This window comes from Ambystoma mexicanum, chromosome 9 (genome assembly GCF_040938575.1).
Source record: "Ambystoma mexicanum isolate Mex_15411 chromosome 9, UKY_AmexF1_1, whole genome shotgun sequence".
In the NCBI taxonomy this organism is placed as follows: Eukaryota; Metazoa; Chordata; class Amphibia; order Caudata; family Ambystomatidae; genus Ambystoma; species Ambystoma mexicanum.
In genome coordinates, this window is record NC_090931.1 from 660,842,720 (window position 1) to 660,862,438 (window position 19,719).

The 19,719-nt window shown below is 46.8% G+C and overlaps 1 protein-coding gene across 2 annotated transcripts in view; it reads right to left on the bottom strand.

Moving 5' to 3' along the window:
• ORC2 (origin recognition complex subunit 2) overlaps window positions 1–19,719 on the bottom strand; it is a 369,154-nt gene that overhangs the window by 311,895 nt on the left and 37,540 nt on the right. For both annotated transcript variants that reach the window (XM_069615439.1, XM_069615438.1), the window contains exon 4: window positions 7,233–7,319. In XM_069615439.1, coding sequence (XP_069471540.1) covers window positions 7,233–7,319 — 87 coding nt within the window. The remainder of the gene's footprint in view (window positions 1–7,232; window positions 7,320–19,719) is intronic.

Here is a 19,719-nt window from a genome sequence, read left to right on the forward strand (position 1 = left end):
AGCCCCAGCATTTTACCTCGCCTGGGAATTACAATAAGGGGGGGAAGAGGACCCTGACCCACACGGCAAGTTGGGAAACACTAGGACAACCCATTACGAACCAGCACGCAGAGACCCAAACAGGCAGGAGATGGCCAACGCCTTATCCCTGAAAGAAACATTACTCCTGGAATGGGCCAAAGCAGCGGAAGCCGTCCATGGCATGGATGTGGTGCAGGAAAGAATGGCTGAGCTCGCATCCACCAGTCTCAATGAGGATGACGCAGGCGCCCTGGAAGAGGAGGTCGACGGCGATGAGGAGCCAGCAGAAAGGGAGCAGCCAGCTAGGAAGAAGCAGCGCCTTGACGTCCGCAGCATGCCCGCCTCTTCAGACACCCACCCAGGCACCAAAAGGAAAGCAAAATCAGGTACTGTGAAAAGCAATGATTTGGGGCCTATGCTTGAACAATTTTTAAAATGGCATAAGGGAGCGGGTGCTGGGAAAAAGAGGAGGCACAGGGATGACTCGAGCAGCTCCAGCAGCGAGAGGGACAGCACAGACACAGAGTCGGAATCTGGGGGCGAGGATGACCACGGCCACCTTAAAGCATGGGTTGGGCCTAGCCATTATGTACCGTCTCCAACCCCTCATATGACTAAATATGGGAGGCGCACTGACGGCAAAAGTGTAAATAGAAGCCTAAAAAAGACCATTGCATGGCACATTGAGCGGAAAATTAAGAGAAAGATATGGAAAAAGCAATTTATTGACATTTTCTGCCTATTGGAATATGAAGAATTAGGTTTTGGCATTTCAAAAAGGGATAAGAAAGAGGAAGAAAAAGAGAGAGCAAAGAGGCCCACACTGGAGAAGAATATTCAGAACTGGGAGGCCTCTTTCCAAATACTTTCCACAATAATTCTAGAAAAATTCCCTGAAGAGGGCACAGCACTGATTGCCTATCACCACAGAATTTTGGAGATCCACAATACCTTTGGGGGGGGGGGGGGGGAGTCTTGGCTGAACTATGATAGAGAGTTTAGGAAGGAGATGCAGAGATATTCCCTGACTTGGGCTGGGAGGAGGAAGACCCTAAATTGTATCTTTTTCATGTATTAAAAGAAAACTCAGCTAAGAGCGCCCAAAACAGCAAGGATTATGAACATCAGTATAATAGAAGGGGTAAGAAACAGGCAACATAACCAGCGCAGGCCTCAACATGACAGTATAAATACTAACAAAAACAAACCCCCCTTTCGAAGAATGCCCCCAGGGGGGTGAAAAACAGGGCATAATCAGGGGTAGTCTGGCAACCGCAGCAACGGGGGGGGCCAAAGGAAGCACTCCGGGGTCCTGCTGGTACTTCAACAGAGGGTCATGTAACAAGGGCACCGATTGCAGATACAAGCACCAATGCAGCACATGCAGTGGTGGGCACAGCAGCAACAATTGCACAAAGGCCTCTCCTTCCAGGCCCAGCCCAAAAGTCACTGAGGGTAAAAGCATGCACTAGCTATAGATTAGGGGCCTCACCAATAAAAATTGACCAATTGCTAAAAATGTTAGAGAACTACCCTGACCCAGCAGCTAGAGCATCCCTGGCCCAGGGTTTCAAAGATGGTTTCCGGATCCCATTCAAGGGCCAGGGATCTCCTACCATACCCAAGAACCTACAATCTGCCTCATCCCTGGCTACCATAATAAGAGAAAAAATTGATAAAGAGCTACAACTAGGGAGAATTGAGGGCCCCTTCCAGCATCCCCCCTTCACTGAGTTTTTATGCTCTCCCCTGGGCATTGTGCCCAAAAAAGAGCCGGGGGAGTTCAGGATGATCCATCATTTATCACACCCACCCGGTAGCTCTTTCAATGACGGCATCCCTGCCACGGAGGCCGCTGTCTCTTACAGCTGCGTGCAAGATGCTGTCGACCTAGTAAAACTGTCAGGTAGACACGCTCCCATGGCAAAAGCAGACATTAAGTCAGCTTTCAGGCTGCTGCCCGTGCACAAGAGCACCTACCAGTGGCTGTGTTTCCATTTTGACAAATTCTATTTTGACAAATGCCTTCCCATGGGCTGCGCCATCGCGTGTGCCTATTTTGAACAGTTCAGTTCTTTCCTACAGTGGGCGTTCCAACAGGCCATGCCCAGAGCCAGAACGGTACACTATTTGGATGATTTCTTTTTCACTGGCCCAGCAGGATCCCTCCTATGCAGCTCATCCCTAAAAACATTCAGCGAAACCATGCAGGAGTTAGGGGTTCCGCTGGCACCCGAAAAAACTGTAGGACCCACCACCACCCTGTCTTTTCTAGGAATAGAGATTGACTCTTCCATGGGGGAGTGTCGCCTGCCCAGGGACAAAATAGAGGACCTTCTTCAGACAATAAGGCAGATGACAGGCAGGAACAAGGCAACGCTGCGTGAAATACAGTCCCTTGCTGGGAAGCTGAACTTTGCCACCAGAATCATGCCCTAAGGCCGGGTTTTTCACAGGAGCCTGGAACTAAAAATGAGGGGGGTTACAAAGCCACACCACCACATCAGATTGGGCAAGGAGATAACACAAGACCTGGCCATGTGGGAAGCATTTCTTAACAACTTCAATGGCCAAGTGATATGGTGCAAACCCATGAATGGGGCAGACAAAAGGTCCCTGTTCACGGATGCGGCTGGCAGCAGAGGCTTTGGGGTATGTTTTGGTAACAAGTGGTGCGCCGGCCACTGGCCGCCCTGCTGGCAGCAGAGGGGCTGGACCAGGAACATCACATTGCTAGAGATATTCCCCATATGGCTGGCACTCTACCTATGGGGGGACCTGTTGGCCAACACAGAGCTGGTCACATGGTCAGACAACATGGCGGTTGTACACATTTTAAACAAGGGTGCTGCCTCCTGCCCTCTGGTGCTGAAAGTGTTGAGAGAAATGACGAAAGTCGCCCTGAAAAATAACATTGTAATAATTGGGCGGCACATTGCAGGCAAAGATAATAAGGCCCCTGACGCTCTGTCCCGTTTTCAGTTCTCCACTTTCAAGGCACTAAACCCACAGGCAGAAGCCAGGAGGACAGCGGTTCCGGAAGAGGTTTGGGCCATCATGGACACACCCAAGGCAGCTCCCGCCAGCCAGCCGGTAACAGCTCTTCCCTGAGATGCCCGCGCCCAGCTCTACCCTCACCCCCGGGCCCGGACAAAAGGGGTTGCCTTTCCCGGCACCACACTCCTACAGGTGAGCCTAAAGGCGTTCTAGGGGAATTGGCCAAAAAGGCGCTGGCACAGAAAACTGCCAAAATGTACAATAAGTGCTTGACTGATTTTGGAAGGATCACAAAAGTCACCAACATCAGGGATATACAGGAGTGCCATGTCAATGACTTCATGGAATGGGCTTTCAAACAAAGCAAAAAGAAGGCATGGGCTTCATCCCATCTGGCAGCAGTTTCATATTACACTAGATTAGCGGGGGCACCCGACCCCACCCACAGCGCACTAACCAGATATGCTCTCAAGGGTTGGTCCAAAATGGAGGGGGTCAAGACAGACACCAGGCGCCCCCTCAATTTTGCTAAATTAAAAATTCTGCTAGACACCCTCCCTGCAGTATGCAACAATGCCTACGAGACCTCACTATTTAGAGCCGCCTTCACACTAAACTACTTTGGGGCGTTCAGGATCAGCGAGATAGCCTCCAAAAACACAGGATCAGAGGAAGGGCTGTATATAGGCGACATCCACCTGGGGAAGGATTCCATGGCTGTGAAACTGTGTAGGTCCAAAACTGACCAGGTAGGAAAAAGGGAGGATCATCAACCTGTACTGCATCGAGGAAACAGAATATTGCCCCATTTGCACCACCAAGGCATTCATGAACAAGCGCCCCAGTCGGGGGGGGGGTGCAATTATTCACACACAAAAATGGGTCTGCCCTCAGTAGATTCCAGGTGAGGTCTGTCCTCAAGAAGACTATAATAGCTATAGGATGGAATCCAACTGAGTTTGGATCCCACTCCTTCAGGATAGGAGCAGCCACTTCAGCCTGGATGGGGGGGCTGCAAGAGAAAGCCATAAAAGGGATTGGGAGTTGGAGATCGGGGGCTTACAAAAGATACATCAGGAAAGACTTGATCTAATAGTATCCTCCATCTCCCCCCCTGGCTGGAGGAAACCCAGGACGGCATGCATTTCCAGGACACCATCACCTACTGGTGGGGCAAGCCGGGCATGCGCTGGGGAGACCTACACGACAAATTGGCTGGCCTACTGGGGGCCTGCTCACCTCCTCCCGATTTTCTCATCATCCACCTCGGGGGCAATGACTTACCTCAGCTGGGCAGGAAGCTTCTCCTGGCCCAAATCTGCACCTCCCTCAGATCCCTGGTACACATGCTAAGACTTCGAACAGAAGTGATGATGTCAGAAATCATCCCTCGCCAACATTGGCATGGGGCGGAGTGCAACAAAGCCATGGAGATTTCTAGGCGCAAACTGAACAAAGCTGTGGCCAATTTCTGCCTTTTCTCAGGCCTCAAATTTATTAAGCATGGGATCTTGGTACACAACCAGACCTTGTTCTGCAGTGACGGGGTTCACCTGTCCATTGAAGGTATGGACATCCTCACCAGGAATATTTTCTGGACCCTTGCAGCCAGAGGCTGTACTTAATCTATAATCCCTTATTTTGGGGGGACCTGGGAGACGCCGGTCAGCATCCCCTCAGGGTGGCGGCGGGGAGCAGCCTCGAGCGGCCACTAATTGGGATTAGGGCCCACTGCTCACCTGTTCCCTCTGTCCCCAAAATATTGTATTGTTATTCCTTATGTGATGTTATGGCTGGTTTTTCTTTCGCACCATGGCTGGTACTAAAATAAAGCTTGTGGCCAAAGTTTTTTCCACCTCACATCCTGGTCGTCAGTCTCCTCATTCGTGCAACTGTCATTTCTGTATTGCCTGTCCTGTCACACTTGTCATCCATCCATGTCACTCGCATGCCACTCCCCAGCACAAAAACACTTCCAGGCTTTTACACCCGGGCCCACCCGGATGGGAGGCCCGGGGACGTAAGCTGGGAGGTGGGGGATTTGTGTGAAGTCCGGTGGGGCAGCGCCTGTTTGGCGCTGCCCCACTTAGCATGCACATGGTGGGGTCGGGCTGCTGGGTCCCGTAACAATGGGAACCCAGACAGCGCGTCTCCAAGACAGGAGGGTGAGGTGATAGGGGCAGGTGACAACCGGTAGTCACTGCCCCTTGTCACCTTGTCCTCCATACTTCAAAGGTCCCCCTTCCCATCCTGCGGATGCTGAGCGGGGGCCTTTTGAAGTTCAAGGAAAGGGCCGCCTTGCCCCCAGGCCGAATTTTGCCTTTATCTGGCGGGGCAAGGTGGCCCTTCTCATGCTTCCTCCCCGTCAGCCACGAACAGCAGCAGGACGGCTGCAGGTCTAAAAAACCATCCCTCCCACCCGGCAAATAACTGTAGGGAAAGGCTGTATCGAGGGCCAGATAGAAGATGGAACACAATCATATCATTAGGGGAGGCTAAAACGCCTCACTTTGTAAAATAAACATAAACATTCAACTCCAAGAAGGGCCTCCTTCTAAAATACCGGGGGGTCTTTTATCTATTAGTTAATATGCTAGGAAAATACAGTTATAGAAGACCCAGGCGCTCAGAATCCACCAGAGAACATCAATACAGGTGGGAGCTCTAGGGGTTTTACAAAACTGAAAAGGAGAGAGGAACTTGAGCAGAAAAATGTCTTAGTAAGCCTCAAGTATCCATCTCCATGCATGCAGAAGGGGGGGTCTCACCACAAGTGGATCAGGAGCAGGATAAGTTCCTAGTAAGGCTCCGGAACCCACCCCCTCGCATCTTTTTAGGCAAGATAAGCGCACTGGGGTACGCAAGTGGATCGTGGGCAGGGGAAGTTCCCAGCTATGCCCGTAGAACCCACCCCAGCGGCGGAATAGTACAACACAAGCACTGAAGGGGTTTCACACAAGTGGATCAAGAGCAGGGGAAAATTCTAGTAAGGCTCTCTTTTTGAACCCTTTCCAGCTGTAAAAACAGGCAGCCCTAAGCGCCGAGGGGGTCTCACAACGCAAGTGGATCGGGAGCAGGGAAAAAACCTAGTAAGGCTCTTTGAACCCACCCCGGCTGTAAAAACATGCAGCTTTAAGCGCTGAGGGGGTTTCACAAGGCAAGTGGATCGGGAGCGGGGTAAAACCCAGTAAGGCTCTTTGAACCCACCCTGGCTGTAAAAACAAGCAGCCTAATGCGCGGAAGGGGTCTCGTAGCACAAGTGGATCAGGAGCAGGGAAGACCCTAGTAAGGCTCCTAGAACCCACCCCCGATGAAACAACTAGCCCACAAACGTAGCGTGGGGGCTTCAAAAACTCAAGTGGATCATGTGTGTAATAAGTGCCAAATTCATCTCGAAAGAGTGGACCAAGAGGCTAAAACGCCTCCATTCATGGAAAAGTACAAAACACATGACCAAAAAAATCAAAATGGCTCTAAGAACACATCCCGCGGAGGATCAAGTGAAAAGCTTCACAACGCGGGGTTTTTGTTCTATCAAGAAATACGGATCAAGAGCCATAACTTCAGCGAAAATCACCCTGTGAGCAAGAGAGGGCGCAAGTGCTAAACCCTGTCAGGTTTGACATCAATAAATGGCACACAAGCACACACCTCCCCACCTCACATGGAAAGGACAAGAGAAAGTAGGATGAACCTGTTTCAAAGACAAACAATTATGAACATGTCACAGCGCACACGCAGTAGCCAAACAATTGTCACAAGCTTTCATATGAATGGTGGCGGAGAGCAGCCTCGAGCGGCCCCTAATTGGGATTAGGGCCCCCTGCTCACCTGTTCCCTCTGTCCCCAAAATATTGTATTGTTATTCCTAATGTGATGTTATGGCTGGTTTTTCTTTCGCACCATGGCTGGTACTAAAATAAAGCTTGTGGCCAAAGTTTTTTCCACCTCACATCCTGGTCGTCAGTCTCCTCATTCGTGCAACTGTCATTTCTGTATTGCCTGTCCTGTCACACTTGTCATCCATCCATGTCACTCGCATGCCACTCCCCAGCACAAAAACACTTTCAGGCTTATCCTCCTCGGGCGAGCAGTGAAACAATGACAGAAATGGCTAGGCAGGAAAACAGACCACTATGAAAAAGGTACACTTTCCATAATATTGCCCTGAAGGTTTACTTTTATTTGGCTTCACTTGACCATCAAAACCTTACCCAACTGTGCCATCTTGTGGGAGCGCTTGATAGCTTGAAAGGTGTAAACATCCCCACCTCCAACGACTGGCCCGGCCTTCTGAAGGTCTATTGGGGACAAAAAAATACGAGATTTATTTTTGGGATAAATAGTGAGTCAGTTAGCAAACCAGGCAACATCTATATACAGTCAAACTAATGATAAAATGTCTAACAGAAAGAAGCTAAGGGTATGAGGAAATCACCTCACTGTGGGAAAACTGTGAGAGAGAGAGAGATATTTATTTATATATATATATATCTCTCTCTCTCTCCACACACAAACTCGCTACATCTCAAACACGTATTTGTTTCTGTGGCAGTAAGAAAAATGTAGGAACAATATTCTTTACTCTTAAGTACCACATTAAAATAAGTAATGGACTGAATATAAAATAAAATTGTACACAAGTGGAAATTAAGTAATACAAGTCTGCACAAACATTAAACTGTACCATGATAAGGTTATCTCCTATGTTGCGCCCGCTCTTGTTGCACAAAAGCTTAGCTCTGATCAGTCAGGCATTTCAAACAAAGACAATTTGCAACCAATAGACCAGTATGGACTTTTGTATAGCTGTTTTCAGTGTTGTTGTGGACATTTTCCAAAAGATCTGAAAACCAACCTGTAGTGACAGGCAGAGTTCCCCGCAGTTATTACGGACTGTCACACATGTTAATGTGGTTGAAAGGTCCGTCACCCGCCAGAGAGAGGGGGTGGTTTTGAAGTGCAGCTTGATGCACATTAGCACGAAATGGACTGCCGTGCGGTGTATTACTGAGAATATTTGTTAGGTTGTGCTTGAGGAAACAACCAGTATATACATCAAAAAGCAGTAATGTCAAAACATAGTAATGCATCTCTTAAAAAAATTAAAATAAACAAGCAGCCGTCTTTGCTAGTATGCAAAACTATTTCAGAGTAAGGTAATATTTAAGTTACTTAGATTAAGGTGATCGTCTTAGAAGGTTTGCCCATTAGAACAAAAGCGACCAAGTGAATAGGCAGACAACGGTAAGAGGCTAAACAGTATTACCAGAGTCCAGGGGGAGCTGCAGAGAAGGCAATATTGAGGATGGCAACAATGGATGACCCAAGCATTGGAGACCCAAATGCAGGTCTGATGACCAGAGGCCGTTAAATGTAGAGTGCGCAAGTGATTACAGGAGTCTGGTGCAGAGGCGTGGTGGCGATACCTGGCAAGAAGGCCTGCACCTGGCATGGCGGCCTGCGGTTGAGGGCCTCAGACACTGAAGGAAACAGCAACAGAGTGAGAGTCTACAGACTTCCAACATGTGTGCAAAAGGCTGCTGTGCAGGAATAACAACCTCCAGGTGTCAAGGGTGCATAAGTAAGGTGAGACTCACACTTTTCTGAAGATCACTGTTCCATGCAGGGGGGTCAGCAGGCAAAGCCTCTTACAAAGGAAGGACGAAGCCTGAAATGCCATCAAGATCAGGGAAACCAAAGCAGACAACCCTCACAATAGCAGAGCAGAGAGCAAGGGAGGTCAAAACTGACTCTTTGGGGCAGGTCGGTGAATGCTCCGGTCGAAAAAGAGGACAGGAACCATGAGGTTCCCTCAAAGGTGGACAGATGCAAAGGTCCAGCCCAAAATGTCTCATGATGGAGCAAGCTTTTAAATAGTAGAAACAGATCCGCTCAGGCTCAAGTAAAGCAGCAGGGGGCCACGGATACACCCACATCCCATTAGCAATTAGGGGAGAAAAAAGGCTGCAAAGGTGGAAAATCCTGCAGTTACTGCCAGACCAGGGAGGAAGGAAGAACCTGAAGCAGGATTGTTGTGGCCAGAGAAAGGCAGAGCTTTGCCTTCAGAATGATCAGGAGTCAGCAAGCTTCCAGCATGGGTTGCATTTGGGTTGTCTGACCGTGGAAGAATTGTTCGCGGTGGAATTGACAGAAATACAATTTTGCCATGGCCAAACACACCAAACCCATGTTCTCCCCAATTCCCCAGTACATCCCCCCAGCACCCCCTACTTACCTGTTCTCCGTCCGCCACCTCTCCTGTCCCTGCGGCATCAGTTCCGTCCCTCTAACGCAGGTCGGATCAAACGCTGCAAGGTCACCTTTTCTTATTTTTTTCATCCCCGCCTCCAATGTTCTGGGAGCGGGGGACACCCATGCAACACCCAAAGGCCAAACAATATCGAACATGGTGAGCCGGGGGAAGAGAGAGGGGGAACACCCCTGCTCCATATGTTCGGTATTTTTGATATTCGAACAAATGGTACTGCCCGAATTGGGTCAAATGTACCATTCTATTGAATATATTCGATCAATTTGGGTAATAAGGAGGCTCCTGTTAGTGAGTTTTACTAAAGTCCACCTAAGGTATGACTATAGAAGACTCTGTCTTTAGTGTCCAGGGTTCCAACTGTTAGTATAGGCCTCAACTACCTAAAAGATTTGGTAGATATGCCTGAGCAGCCAGACTTAGTCTAGGAGGGAGAAGGGCTGTAGCAGAGTACAAAGATTTTTGAGCACACAAACAACTCTTGCAGTTATATATAAATACTAGCAAAACATACCCGTTATCCGAACGGGTTCTGTAGACAGACATGATAGCACTCTCATCAATTGTTGAAAATCAATGATCCTGTAGGTCGCTGTTCCAATTCGCTTATCACTTGATGTGCTTTGCACCCTGAAGAAAAGTGCACTGAGAACGGGCGCATGTATGTTACCTGACGTGGTGCAGTTTGGCTGACATACCCTGGAGCAGACTTTAGGGGCAGGCGAGAGTTGTGCTGCAGAATACTGGGACCTTCTGTGCTCTCTCCCCACCCATCGCCTCACCCCGGCGTGGTGCATTTTGTTGTGTTGCATTGCCGTGCAAATACCTCAGAAACCGTGCATCCTAGGACCCTGAAAACCCATAGGGAACTTGAGTTTTGTTAGTCGTGTCAAGACCGGTCCTTCTACAACCACATTAATGTTTTGCTGATTTCAGGCAACCGTCTCATGTGTGAAGGTGCTGAAATCCGGAGAAAGGTGTGGGGTGTCAAATTGTCATAGGGCTCAATGGGAATGGGTAGGTCGGATGGTGCCGGTGCATCCGACATGCTCTGCTCGCGGGTGCCGTTCCGCCCGCCAGGTCCGACCTGACAGGTGAAAAGGCACCCGCGAGCAGAACTCGTAGTTTGCCGGTCCGGTAACTGCGGTACCGGCAAGCTTACCAGTACCGTAGTTACCAGACTGGCAAACTTGTAACCGCACTGATGTATATCTAATTTTATTGCTGTGTTATTATTTATTTTATTTGTGCAATGTACTGGTTTATGGAGTTTATCTGAATAAACTATGAAAATGAAAAACTATAAAATAAATGGGGGATACAGGGAACCAGACACCAGGAAGAAGGGAAAAGCAGTTCTGTGGAGCTCACCCTCTCATAGAAACCCTCTTCCATGGCTCTGGCTAAGGCTAGAGGAGCAGCTTTTCAAAACAGAGGGAGCTTTTTTATTCCCTGGCAAGTTAAATCCAATTGCCTCCAAATTGACAGTTAAAAATTCAAGCCGTCCCTCTCACTCCTTTATGAGACCCAACACCACCAAACAAGACTGGAACCACAGAAGAGAAGGGTGTGGGAAAATAAAGCCCAATGAGATAGGCAAAAAGGGTGTAGCAATCCATTTAACCTCACGAGTAAAACAAACTGATTTGGAGTGAGCTTGCTGGTCTCTGATTTACTGAGAAATGCGAGAACTTTTGGTTTACAGTCTTTATGTCCCCCGATAGGCACTTTGGACCTTGGAGAGTAATGATTCAAACATGTTTAGATATTGCAAATCTACCCCAATTGTTATTTGTTAATTTATTCCTAATAAATCTGGTGTCCATATAGACTTCTGCTCTGTCTGACCAGTGATCTACATAATACAGAGGATATAAAAGTGTAGAACTATGTGGATGACATACGGTTCATGTTTAGACCCTGTCAATCACAAGTTAATATTCAGTCTTTACGCATGTGTTTTAAGGTGATAAATCAATGAATGTACTCCAATATATAGTCGAGGGACAGCTGTTAAAATAACCTAGTCCATGGGATTTTGAATAATTTGCTAAGTAGGAGCATGATCAAAAGAATAGAAAAGGTCATTTTTTTAATATCTTTTACTGTTTCCGTGATATAGTCTCTTATTGCTACTTCATCACAAACCTTCGACTGTACGCTCACTAAATTAGAAAGTTTTAAATGATTTGCAACATTCTCATTGAAATATACTATTTATTAAAACTACAATAGTTATTTACATTTTAAGAGAGAAATTAAGGTGTTACAGGTCATCTTCTGAGTCCCAGAGTTAATTTTCATCATCTACAAAATCATCATCATCATCGTCACAGAGCTCTTAGCCGCCACCACACTTACAAAGTTCTGTGCACTTTAGTGACTGGGCTCGGCATCTGAAATGCACAGCACACCGTCCTTTGATGCATGCATACCATACCAGATGTATGAATGATTGTGGTGCACATGGAAGCATACACATAGGAGAATATTGATTATCTGCCTTCTCCACCCGAATTGTGATGGCTCTGAGAGAGTCGGGTATTGTTCATCAGTGTGTCGCCACTTCATCACCTGGTAATGAGTCCTTACGATGTATGGAATTAGAGAGGATCTTGTAGGTGGCAGATTTTCACTTTGCACCTATTTTTTATGAACAACCACCAACGCAGTTGATCAATGTCCGAAATCTTTGCTCATGGCGACTAGAAAATGAATTGCTCATCAATCGGTCATCTTCCTTCTTAAATTCTTCTAGACATCCAAGTCTTCCCTAAGCGTCAAGGATTTATTTTTCTGAAGTCTTGAAAACTTTCCTCAAAGATAGTTTTGCTTTCTTCGTAAAAAGCACCTGGATACATCACACCCTGAAAGAGCACGAAGGCCTACTAATGCCTGTACTTTTGTAGGCCCTAAGCAGGAGCACACACGTTTGAGAGCTATAAACCTTCCATTCGTTCCAACTCCTGTGACAAACATGCTGTCAAATGGGAAAAACAGTAACCACTATAGTGAAAGGACAAAAACATTGGTATCCGGTGAAAAAATATGGAGGGGTAGCATCACAACGTGATACATAAAGGGAGTGAAGAAATAATGTTGTGACTGCCACATCACGTGTGCTTTCAATGTCATCAACACAATTTCCATCTGACTTGGCTTCATTTCTCCAACTGACTACCAGGCTTCTTTTTATCCTCTGTGAGTGAAGAATAACTTTGAGAGGTAAGTTGTTAGCTCATATTTAGTTTTAGAATGCAATAGGAGAGTTTGCATTGGAAATTGTTTCAATATTTGTACAATTTGTGATTTTGTACTCAACAGGTGTTGCTGTTCCTGCTCCTTTCCTTTGCATGTAGTGTTTGAATGAATTTTCTAGGTAGGCACCAAATACTAAATGAGTTTCATCATAAATGAACAGATAAGGTTCTATTATCTTGTTGAATTCAATTGCAAGGTCACGGCAGGACTTCACACATGACGGTTTCTGCAGTGCTTGCAATTCTGCCATTCCGTCAAGGGCAGCTGCTGTATAGGTTTGCTCTGGCACAGACTGTCTGTCCTCAGTAACAAATGAAGAGACCTCTGTCATGTTGTTAGAAACCTATGTATGTTGGTTCCTCTTCCAGTATCTTCACCAGCTTGCTTTTGTTTGTGGCTAAAATCATTGTACCATCTAAGTTGAACATTGAAAGAGGCATTGCAGAGAATTCATAATTACTGAAGAATTCCTGAAGATCAATGTCAGTTCGAATTCGTGAAGCAAGCAGCAAACGTGTGAACAGAGAACTATCTACCTTAACTTCACTATGGTGCCTGCTACTTTTTGTCTTAACAACATTGCATGCATTTTTACACAGCTGAAGGTTCTCTTGCTTCTTTGGTGACCACATGCTACAACTGTCTAATTCAATCCAGTCTTCTTTAAAGCACTTGTACATTTGGCTATCTTTTTCTGTCATTCTTGATGTGTTCACAGAATTAGTAAATGTTATGATTGAGTTGTAGATCTGTTGAACATCTTCCTTTTGGCGTGTTGCTTTGGATGCTGTTAGGTGATGATGTTTTGACCGTTTGGAATCTGTGATTACTACAATTTAATTTGCTTCTGTAAACAGACTTGACAGCTCAGGAGAGGCTCAAACTTATCGTGGTAGAGCCTTTTTCCTTTGAGTAAAATTAACCACACAAAGTACTCTCATTGCCCCGTTTTGATGTTCCAGAGCTTCATCCGAACCTAACGCATAAAAGAGTACTTTTGTCTTGCTTAAAACCCATTGCCTTTCTGAAACTCACTCCACAGGTCCGGGTGTTTGCTTTCGAACGGTTTCATTTCTGCGAAGTACCATGCTATCGTACTTGCATAGTTTATCAAATCTAGGGCGAAAAAGTACAACTCTTCAAATGATGCAAGGTGTAAATCCCAATTCGCACGGATCTGATAAATAAAAGCATTGAATCCACCATATGAATGTACTGAAGAGCAACTCTGAGTGTTGGTTCTTCTTGAGATTCTTTAGCCTCAAATGCTTCCATTTTGGCCTTCACATTCAAATTTGTCAGAACGGTCACAACTTAATTATGGACTGATTTTGTATCTGGGAATCATCCACTTGTAAACTTTGGAGTAACTTAAGCTCAGGTTCCATCCTTTTCTACAAATAGCATGTTGATTTCAACATGTAGAATGAATCGATTAAGCATTTGAAAAGGGCAAGCCTTAGCGATGTGTGTGCTTCAACTGCTCTACTTATGCACTTCCCCGATAGAATCTTCGGCACAACATTTGCATCATAAAGTACAGTTAAGGTGGCCTCAATGATTGCACCACCCAAGAAAGAACCAATAGCTCAAAGCACTGCCATTATTAGATGTAGCTCACCTGGTAAAGCATCCAGTTATTTGACGAGTCTTGTAAAGACCAAGATCCGAATGTTAGAACTGTTTTTTATTCTGGGGTGACAACAGACGCTTTTTTCCATATCTTCTGCATGAATGTGAGCTGTTTGTGTACTTGTTGGGCTGGCATCTATCACTTATAATGGAATTGTAAGCGGATCAAGTCAGAACTTGTTAGGGAGTTTTAGTAAAGTCCATCAATGGTAGGACTATAGAGTACCGGGCTCCAACTCTTAGGTTTGGCCTGAACTACTGTGAGGAACCGGAGGGCCTCCTCACTTCTCTCCCCAATATACCCTCCTGCCAGGTGGCCAGGCATCCACTATCGGATCCCACCCTTGGGGTGGATATGCGAGGGAGGTTCACTTGGGTGGAGGAGACATGGGGGATGAGGCACCCTTCTGTGCGACACAAACTCCCCAATTTCCCTTTTCTAATGAATCTAACACCCCCCCCAGGCCTTTGTAGGATATTACCAGTTCCTGCACTATCTTTTACAAAAAACATCCCCCAGTAAACACCAGTCAGGTACTGGGACGAGGAAGACACACACCAGAGCCACACATCCTTTCAAAGACTGATGACAGACTACAGAACTAACCCTGCACAGTCTAGTTGCTGACAACCTAATGAAGTTGGTGGTATATTTAAAAGGCCAGTACTGGTATATTTAGAGGCCAGTATTGGAAGAAGCGGAGAGATGTGAACGAGAGCGCAGCAGTTTGGAAGCGAAACCCAGAGAAGTCCAGGGAAACCAGAGAGGGATGCAGAGCAAGTGCAGCAGGAAGCAAGGTGGAAAGCAGTCCAGCACGAGAAAGCTCTGGAGAGGAAAGCTAGTGCTTCACCCTGAACCGGAAAGACATCTGGAGAGGCCATGTGAGAACTGAAGGAGCACCGCCGAACGAACCGCAGCAGAAGGGGCTGGCGAAGTCACAGAGGCAGTGAGGTGCATTGGCTATACCGGCAGGTGAGAGAAGCTGTCCACAACACCGCAGGAGGACTGGCAGGACAGGGAACACTTACCAGAAACACAACCAGTGCTGTAGCCCCACGCCATACATCAGACACGCTAACCAAAACCAGGGAGTCTGCCCTGGAGTGCTGCGAGCCCCGGGGCATACCAACACGGTTTTCAGTGGGAAATTTGCCATGTCTGACATGCTGATTAAAGAAAAAGACTGCATTTATGTGAACTCCCTTGCTTAAATCAGGGAAAATTCAGAATACTACAGTGAATGAATGAACTGTGATTAAACCAGAAGAAACGTTGATACCAGTGAAGTGAATTGGTTATGAACTGACATGAAAAGCAATGCTAACTGTAAGGAACTCATGGTGGCAACAGTAAAGACGGACACAAGTGATCAAAGTTCAAGGGCGTTTATTAAACTGTATGTGCGAGTTGGAAAAAACACCTAATCTAAGCCTGAATCTAAGATCGGAGCAGGCTATGACGATCAAATAATAAGGCAGTCCTAGTGGCGTCTTGTCAAATAAAAGGGCATATACTAAGAAAAACCTATTGCCAATCCTTACGCTAAATATAATACAAACTAAGGGTGTGGGATAGGGTTCACAGGAAAGAAAGAAGTGTTCACAAATAAGTCAGAATGCGGTAGTCTGGGTCTCCCTTGCCCACATTTTGAGCATGGGACAAGGAGAGACTCCTGAGCACAGCACACGCTCTAGCTTCCCCAGGACAAGCTAACAGTTACGGTCTCAGCTTATCAGGGGCTTCGGTGGGTAAAACTCTTTTCTACAAAAAGTCTCTTGGCTTCGAGGACCTGATGTCTTCAACAAAATAATAAACAAAGCTCCTTTCTGCTTGCAAGTTGGGTGGTGCATTTTCACCCCTGGATGCCCATCTTCCAAGTGCAGATGCCTAGAAAGTTCCTAGCAATATCAGGTCCTTCGGTATTCAAGCTTCTCACTTATGAGGGTTTGAGGGGCTCCAAAAGATTAAACAAAAGGTTAAGAAAAAGTCCAAAGTTCTGCTCTACTGGTCTTTGGATGATAATTCTTAACCCTTGGTCCCCCTCTTCCAGGCTCAGACCCTTCTCAATTCTTAGCCTCCCACCGCTGGGTTCACTATGGCTTTCAACACAATGTTACGCTGAACTGGTTCCCACAGGGGCGTCGATCGGACCCAGACAGCTGCGGTCTCCACCAACGTGAAGCGTAGTGCAGAGATGACAGTCTGGATTGGCCCGCCTAATCTCATCTGCTTGACGCGTAGAAGTATTCTCCTGCAAGTGGAGAAAGGGATTTAGCCCCGTGGATTTGAGTGATGGTCCCTCCCCAATGTTCTCGCTCTCCCCACTAGTCACCTCCGATATTCCCAATTAGTATCCTCACCTTATGTTTTTAAATGATGAGCTCCCCATCCTGCGTGGCATGCAGGGGCGCGTTGATACCAGTTACTTCACTGGTTTGGGGTACTGCAGTTCTGGAGGAATATTCGCTCCGGGGTTTACTAAGTTCAAAGAGTTCAATATGTCCGATGTTCACTCTTGCATCCCCTTGTTGATTTGCAGCAAAAAAATATTGTCTGGAGGCTGCTGATGGCGTTCAGGTAAGAGTATGTATTACCCAACACTATCCGGTAAAGTTGCGCGAGTTTAACTTGTTGTTTTTTCCTCCCTTTATAGATGTGGCATAAGAAGATGTGGCGTATTGAAGGGTAATGCCTCCGGTGGTAAATCAGGTAAGCCTTGTGGTAAAAGTGATTGTCTTTGTCAGCTCTCTAGGCTCACCTTGTTATTCCTTTGTTTTCCCCCAGGTATTGGAGTTCGCTGAAGAAAATGACGGAGGCAGCGCCGAGTCGAAAGATGCTGTGGACTGGTGAGTATGGCGCGGCGCTGCAGCTGGCGATGCGATGCGTGCTGAAGTAATGTCCTTTCAGGCTTGGAGTCGTGCAAGATCCTGAATCAGGTAAGGAATTAAAATAATGTCCGTGATCTAACCTTTTTCCCTTCTTTCCTCTTTTTCTAGGAGCTCCGGATTCGAGGCAGGCGTGGCAGAAGACTGGATGCCGGCTTGCAGGCACGGTGAGCGTTACGCTGCAGAATGCAGAATAACACGAAGCGTGTGTTGCTGGTCGGGCGTGGTTTAAATAGCCTCAAAAGTAGTCCCAGGTAAGAAGTCCCTAGAACCACACCCGAGTAAAAAAATAGTCCCTGTAGAAAAATAATCCCTTCCAGGCCTCACAAATGGCCTGGATGCATTTGCAGCATGGTCTGCCTGAGGTAAGTGATGACTATGAGCCTGGCGCCTAAGGCGCCAGGACTGAACCCAGATAGCCCCTAGCCGGGGCTTCTGAGGTTTTAATAAATGTCTGGATGCCTGCTTCCAGGGCTGATGGGCTTGGTCCAGATGCCCGGGGGTAGGCATCATGACACGCAATGTATTTTTTTTTTGCGACATCTATTTGATTCACTGTGGGCATCCATCTGCCGGGCTCATGCTTGTCAACACACTATTTATTGGGACTTCAGACTCCCCCCCCCTTTTATCGTCATCGCTTTGTCAGGTTCAATCTGCCAACTTTACGATGCAGGATTCGCTTCCCTTAGATTCACAATCATCTGTCGGTCAAAGGCTTTCGACTGTACAGAAGATTTTACTAGACCCATATATGACCGCTTTGACCCCCTTCTTGCCTTTCTCCCAAGGCCTTCTGGTTAAGGTAGCTCAACAACAGGGTAATCGACCAGAGATTCCCAAATAAACACCCACATTGTGCTTGACTTTTATATGCTGGCTTTCCCTTTGCGTATCAACAGTTCTTTGTACTTTCTTTAAATCAGCTGCTTGCTACTTGCATTCAACATTGTTCGGTTTCTTATCAGCTCTCTCCTCGACTCACCGGATGTGATGAACCACTTAGCTTTTCTTGTCTCTGGAGTGAAGGCCGGTACCATGGGGACAAGCGCCTCTCCCTGGCTTGGTTGTCAGCAGAGGAGGAACCTGTGTACCGTTGACATCTGCTGTAACACACGCTGGCTATTGTTTGTGGTCTTACGATTACTTCTGGGGAGGTTTCACAGGCCTTGGTCGGAGAGGGTAAGGTCGCTTCTCTCCTTGACACCCTCTCGATTCACGCGGTCTTTCTCCTCCTCTTAAACTTCCATGCTTAGTTAGCTCTCTCGTCGTGCGGTCTGCCTTGCTCGTATTGTGCTCTCATGCTCCACCTTTTATCCGTTTGGGGAAGGGATAGGGCCGTCACCTGTGTGCAATTCTGGTCAATTGCCGGACTTTGCCTGACCCTGGTGTTGGGACAGGTCAGGTAAATGGCTTTGGTGTTTGTCTGTCATCTTTCGTGGTGTGCTAAGGTGTTTGTGTCGGAAATGGGTGGGGGTTAGAGTGATAGCGTATCCTACGGGGTAGGATGGGGAAAATGTGTTATAAGAAGGGGGATAGCGCTTCTCACCCGTTGGTGTCCCACTTCCACTCCTCGGGGGCCCCCCATCCAGGTGATCCTCCCTCACTGGTCCACCCCTAGGAACTGGATCCAATAGCGATGGCTGTGTCCCGGCCACCTGGATGACAGATCCCCGGGGACTAGTGAGTGAGACACCTTCAGGTTTCTCACATAACACACAAAGCCAAACAAGCATAAGTGAACGTAAGTCGTGCTAAGAGTCAAATAGATGTCATCAAGTATTAATGAAAGTAATGAATGGTCGAGATGAAGATTGTCAAGCGGCAAACAAGCATTGCCAAGAGTCAAGCAAGCATTGCCAAGAGTCAAGCAAGCATGCGTTGCCAAGAGTCAAGCAAGCATGCATTGCCAAGAGTCAAGCAAGCATGCATTGCCAAGAGTCCAGTAAGCCTTGCGAAGAATCAAGCATTACCCAGAGTCAAACAAATATCATTAAGCATTATTGAAAGCAACGAATGGTTGAGAAGAGAACACCTGTATGTAAGAGAAACCTGGAAAAGGGTGCCAGATGCTTTGGTCAAGAGACCTGAAACAGTGATTGAGTTTCCTAGCAGGAGAGAGTACTGGGAAACCTATGAGGGTTTATGCAAAAGAACTGTGACTGAGTTTCCTAGCAGGAGGGTGCACTGGGAAGCCTATCTGGGTCTTTGCAAGTGAAAGCTACTAAGCAAGTGAATGGTGACAAAACAAGCGATATTAAAGCTTCAAGGGCACCTGAAAAGATAAGTCAAGCCTCACTGTAAAGCTGAAACTGTGGCAAGATTACTATGAAACAGATACAAGTAAGGTGTGTCGGACCTGTTACGGGTGGGCCATGTGGTCTGACAACTGCACCTAGACCAAATACACCCACCCAAGAAGGAAGAGCCATTTGTGACTTAATAAATGAAAACATATGTGAACTGAAATCGAGGAACTGAACTTTATAAATTGGTGAAAGGTAACCAAACCTGAAGAGCTGGGAAGCATGTGTTTTTTGGAACATTGATTATCCTAAGCAATTGTTTTATTTTGGAACATTTATAGACTTGAAAGCTTAGGGAAGGGAACCCCTCTTTTGTAACGTGAACTGTTTGAACACTGGGGAAGG